This window comes from Teleopsis dalmanni, unplaced genomic scaffold (genome assembly GCF_002237135.1).
Source record: "Teleopsis dalmanni isolate 2A unplaced genomic scaffold, ASM223713v2 unscaffolded_contig_2264, whole genome shotgun sequence".
In the NCBI taxonomy this organism is placed as follows: domain Eukaryota; kingdom Metazoa; phylum Arthropoda; class Insecta; order Diptera; family Diopsidae; genus Teleopsis; species Teleopsis dalmanni.
The window spans coordinates 779-7364 of NW_024033646.1; the positions used below are offsets into that span (position 1 = coordinate 779).

Below are 6586 nucleotides of genomic sequence, written 5' to 3' on the forward strand. Positions count from 1 at the left end.
AAAAAATTAAATCCTAACTAAATGAAAAATAATTATTTTAAGGAAGCAAATTAAATATGAACTTATATAGCTTTAAAGCAATTTAATAAATTAATATTTAGAAATTTAAAGAAAGCTTGGAAAACCTAAAAATCTAAATAATAGTAAGTCCTATTAGTAGCTCTAATATTTCATGTTCAAACTCGCAAAGCATTTATACATTAAAATTGTAAATTAAAAAAGGAAAGGAAGAAATACATATTTAACTAAATAAACTTTATGTAAGCATTTTTAAACTTTTTACACGCACCTAATGCTTTGCATGAATTTTTTCCTTTAAATATAACTTATAAAATTGCATACAATTATTAACATCTATAACAAACTAACCTGTTGTGTGATGGTGGTGCGGGCAAAGCTGGCATCTGTCGACGATGACGGTTTCTTTGTTCTTCATAATCATCATCATCGTCGACGGATTCAATGGTTATTGCTTGGCGTGGGCGATGCACTGCACCTCCAGTCACCATACCACGTTGTGCACGTGATGTGAATTCACGATCAAAATCTTCAGCTTCTTCCTCTTCCAAATTAATAAATTCTTGACGTTCTTCCAATTGACCAGAATTTAAATCTTGTTCTTTTTCAATAATATGTGAACGTTCGCCAATATGATGGCCTATAGCCATTTTTTTAATACCTTTTGTTGAATCTTGTATTGTTTTGCGAGTTTCACGTACACCGCCTGGACCAGTTTTTGTGCTAGTTGTAGCTTGATAAACTTGTGGACGACCGTCAGGGCCCGATGACATCGTAACAACAGAGCTTGAACAATATGAAGCACCAGCGCCTCCACCATTCAAATCTAAAACATATTAATTTTATTATTATCAAATATACTTAATTGATAATATAATATATTTTATAGGATAATCCATTTTGTGGACCTTTGTGGGTGCAGTTTTATTGTGAAATTTGTCAAATATAATTCAAATCCATATGTTATCATATGTTTTGTTGAAAGTTTGCCATTTCACAATACAATTTGTTTAACAATCGCGGAATATACTGATGAGTGCTCCAACTTGTCTATAAGTTGGATGAGGATGTTTCGCTTCAAGTTTTTTTGAGTAATGAGACTCAATTTTCGCTTGATCGATAGGTCAACAAATAACATTTTAGCATTTGTGGCAATAAATATCCAGAAGAATCTACCAGAAGTACCGAAAACCTATACAGTCAAAACCTTTATCGCCATATGATCATTTATTTTACGTACAACCGTATATATGATTATCGAAAATACAAGGTTTTAAAAGGACGGTGACACAAACCATACAGCACATATTATTTTAGATTTCTTGAGTGAGGAATTTTGACGGACGTGAACTCCCACGTTTTGGTTATCAGAATTGGCAACTAAAACCGTTTGTTCGTTTGTCCGTTTGTCATATAGTTTTTACGTCGAGAAACAAAGGATTGTATTTATGTTATAGTCAAGCTATTGCCAAATATTAATAGGTCAAGGCAACGAAAATAGACTCAAAAAGGAAACAGTATTGTAAGATGTAGCACAGAAAACAGGTCCATATAATATATTAAAATTGATCGAAGTCTCAATCGCAAGTGTTTCATTTCATATTTACTTTCTGAACCATAAAATAGATAACCCTGTATAATATTTATTTATTTAAAATGTTAAAGTCTATAACTCACCAGCATTTAAAAGACGATTTATATTTGGCATAGCTGGGAAGCCAAACAACCCCATTTGATTTGGTTGATTATGACGTTCCATTAGCGCATTATCCTCAAAGCCAAGATTAATGGGTGCCAACATATTGAATGGATTTGGCGCCATCATTGAATTCATTAAACGATTCATCGAACGCATTTGCATATTCATTGCGTTCATAGGATTTCTGTAACAATTTAAATAAATCTTATTTCACATATCTAAAAAAAGTACATAATATGAAATTAAAATAGGAGTGAATATATTACTCTTCGCCTGTTGAATTTGGAGATTTCCGCGATTTTCCATGCCTACGAGGCATTTTTTGACGCTTCCAAATTCAAAGTTTAAAGACTTGCGATTTTTAGAATAATTTAGTTTTAAAAAGTTAATTTTTTTCTATTTAGCAGTTTAACTTTATAAATGACATAGTATTCAAAGAAAAAAAAAAATAATTGACTAAAATTATTCATATGTAATACTTACAATATATATATAATTACATGGATTTAAAAAAAAACTATTTTTCAATGAATATGAGATTTTCATAATAATTAATGTAATTTAATGTAATATGTAAAATAATTCTCATTTTCACCAAGTGCTGACAAAGCGCCAAAATCTGACAATCAATGGAATTTGTTGTCAGAAAATTTTTAATAAGTCATATCATGTCTAATTCCTTGGTCCCAGAAAAAAAAATAACGTTTATTAAATCCATTGTCAAAAAAATTCTTACTGCTCTAGATATTATAGGAAATTTATTGCATTAAGAGGACCGTCTTCTGGAAACTACTGCATAAGTGTATAAAGCCATAAACATTCATCTTTAGCTGTCTTTAGTGCTTCACATTCCACAGATGTAAAGGATACATCGGAGCTGTCATCTTACTTCTAATAATAAATGTTCTCATGATTTTATAAGGACGGCCGTCTTTTGGAAACTACTGCATAAGTACAAAAAGCTATTAACATAGCCGACTTTAGCCCTTTACAGCCCACAGATACAAAACATAAAACGGAGCTGTCGTCTTACTACTTACGGTGTTGTTTGAATGTTTAATTTATATAGCGCTTTAGATATAAAATATCATTCTGAAACTACGGCATGGGGTAGAAGAGGGAAACTTTAGATTATTTCTATATCTTCCATATATTTATTTTAAAATTTGTAAAGCATACTGTTGAATCTGATTGAATTCTAAAATAAATAAATGGGAGATGTACAGATGAGAGGAGTGGAGTTTTGAGTGGGTTTTGAATTAATATGAGTATGCTGAACTTAAATCTGTAACGAATTTTTCTACTAGGTTTAAGGATCTCTATCAATAATTGGTTAAAATTCAAAAAGGTACGAATTTCGGGTCTTCATTAAACTTTTTTGAGTCGCAAAGTTTATAATGAAGACAAATAATTTTTAAATAATAAATTTGAAAGTAAATATATATATTTTAGTTCCTATTTAAAAAAAATTTGTACTTGCCCGAATCAGCACTTACCGGGTAGGCACCAGACCAATGTTTTTAAATGACATGGTGATTATTTTTAAGGGGTTTTGATTATTTGAAATAGTAAATATTAAGTACATATAATAATTTTGTAATTATATGAAATATTCGGAAAACTACTAGAACAGAAAATTAAGAATATGTGTCATTTACTACTAAAAGGGAGAAAAATTTTTGCAGGACTTAAGCTACTGCGCAGCAACAATTACAACATAGAAAAATGCATTGCAACATTTGTATAAATCGTTTTTTTTTTCTGTAATAAAATAATACAATTTAAAAAATTTCATAAAAACTATTTTTACTGATTTTTGTTTAATTTTTTTTAGAAAAACATTCTTACATATGTTAACCCACCATGCTGATTAGTGTAACCACTAACACATATAAAATCAATTTTGGCCTTGACTTCAGTGTATATAAAATATGTGAACCACTTTATCATATTTTTATTTAGTTGCGGTTTTTTTTTGTTAAAAATAAATAAATTAATTAATTTAATTTAGACATAAGGAAATCTAGATATGCGATATTCAGATGTTTTCAAATTTGTCGCTTCGCGAATTTTCCAAACACGACTTTCGTGTTTACAACAACAAAACTCATCAAAACTAATTTACGTATACATACAAACATTATATCGATTTATTCGTCGACAATGCAGAAAAAATATCAATTCAACGTTATCCAATTAAAAATTAACATTTAAGTTAATGTTTATATCTATTAACAACTTTTGAATACAGAATGAGAAAAATTTAATGTTTTAGCGTAATTTATTTACATATTAATAGTACAATATTAAAAATAAAAACCTGTGAAAGGGCGTCTTTACGTCGCATTTACTTTTCATACAAATGCAAAAGAAAATTATATAGACATGTATAGAAATACTTTTCATAAAAACCATTAAAAATTTCGTTTGCATATTATTTATACAATGATATATGTTTATAAACATAAAAAAATTAACATAATTTTACTGGTATATGTAATTGCACACCTATAAATTATATATTTTTTTTCTCATTTTCTAACTTACCCAAATATATCATCATCAAAATCTCCCATTAATGAACCAAACAGCGACATTTTTTAAGGAATATTTTATAGCTTTACGAAATAAAATTAGTTTTTTGCTTTCAAAATCTGACTACAAAATCTGTTCAGTAAAATTTTATGTGCTCGGTACAACTCACTTATACTTCGTTTCACGACAGAAAATAAAATGATGCCATGTTATGAAATTTACTACAAAAATGAGCATGAAATCATTTATCGATAAATTATTTCGATAATAACGTTACCATATGCGGATTTTTTTTTATAATAATTTGGTTCAACATTGCTTTATTAAGGCCGTGTACGAGTTCGAATAAATTGAGGGAATTCACTATTTCCCTTTATGTCAGCATGGCAGCGAATATTGGTATTTACCAGAATTTCGAGTTGGGTAAATTAGATAAAAATTAAGTAAATTTGCTATTACCAATTTTGTAAGATATTTAATAAATATATAAAAAGGTTTTTTCGAACAATAGTGAACTACAACAACAAAAATTTTATTTTTTTATATTATTTTAATTAATTAAATTTTTGACTGACCATACAGCTGTTTCGAGTATTGCCAAATACCCATCATTATTCGTAAATAATTACTTTTAAGACTGCAAATACCAGAAATTGAACTTGGATCCTGCCAAATGTGAAGTTCAGAATCAACGCACCTTAACCAACTGATCCAAAGCCGTGCTTGACTTTTTTATGTTCGCATATTTCATTGGAGTTTTGTTACTTTTGCTATTAAAGTTTTTATTAACAATTTTACTTACTGTGTTTATATTAGAACGAAATAATTCTACCAGCTGTAGAATAATTGAATTAATTATAGTTTTATTTTTAATTGTTAAATTTCAATACTATTCGTAAATAAATAAATTTGAAAACTTTTAACTAAAAATAATATATAAGTGCAATATATATATAAATAAATATTTACATAAGTGCATTGCAAAAAATCCCTAAGAAATTTCAATTTACTCTACCTCAAATTCTGACTCGGATACGCCCATAAATCATTATTATTTCTAGAAATTTTTATTAAATATTTTAATAACATTCATTATAACTGAAATACATTAAAATACATTAATACATTAAAACACTACATATGAGTAATATAGTTATAAGAGAACAAAAAGAATTTTATTTAACGACGGACTTGACATTTCTCTTGGTAGGTTTATAGCACATTCACACTATCCCATTTAGGCAGTTTTGCTATAGAAAATGATTTGCCGTACAAAATTTTTCATATAAATGAAGTCATTATCAATAAAACAACACATTATAGACAAAAAATATCAAATGCAACCCTTAAATATAAATTTCCCACACAGTAAATTACCAAAATTTATGTATGTGTCAAATCGCATACCCTCTTCAAAAGAGGCACAGCTCGAAATTCGTCAATTTTAAGTTAATGTAACTTGCTTTTAATTTATCTGTCTAGAAACACGCAAAATTCCACTTTGTTTTTATTATTGCAAATTGTCACAAAAAAAAAGTTATGTCTCTTTTTTGTGAGGAATGACATTACGCTGCAAAACACTTTTTACATTTTTTGAAAATTGACGAATTTCGATTTGTGCCTCTTTTAAAGATTGTGTGCTACGGGTTTCATATGTAAAATGTAAACAAACAACAGCTGAGCTGTAATCAAAGGCACTGAGGAAGTAATTATATCATAAATTCATTGTTTTTATTAATTGAGCATGTAATTGATATATAAAGTGCATATTAATGATTTAATATATCAATTTTATATATAATTTTTATGTGTGATATATATTTTTCATAATATTTTCCTTCAGAATTGTTGAAAAACATCATGAAGTCTCATTAAATAAAAATTGGCATCACTTTTAGAATATATTAAATGCTTGTTTTTAACATACGTTCTTTGTTGTATTGTCTACAATATGATATTTAAAAAAAGGAAAACAAAATGAATATCAGATGTGCAATGGTTAGCATTTTTATCCTTTATATTTAAATTAATTTATTTAATTATGTATTTGAATTTATTAGTAAATGAAATGCTCATAGGATTTTAACGGATGACCGGTATTTTGCTATATATTTCTAGTGAACATTCACAATAGGCTGGTTTTTGATTTTGACTGCACTAAAACATAAGATGTAAATATTTTTGCAAGTAAAATCAAACTCTGAAGATTTTGAGAGCATTGTTGTTGCTTCACATGTTTTCGTTCATAAGTTGCGAGTATTTTTTTGCTACTCTGAAAGAAAAAATTACGGTTGATGTTGTAGCGTGTCGTAACGCAAAAGCGTCCACAAAATA

At 28.1% G+C, this 6586-nt stretch overlaps 1 protein-coding gene across 1 annotated transcript; it reads right to left on the bottom strand.

The window, feature by feature from the left end:
- Positions 1-369: 369 nt before the first annotated feature.
- Positions 370-4473, bottom strand: LOC119664599 (myeloid leukemia factor-like; the record flags this gene model as incomplete). Its single annotated transcript, XM_038074058.1, is given in 3 exon segments — positions 370-844; positions 1696-1901; positions 4265-4473. Coding segments are annotated over 3 exon segments (731 nt in total), but the record flags the coding sequence as incomplete, so codon positions are not given.
- Positions 4474-6586: the final 2113 nt, after the last annotated feature.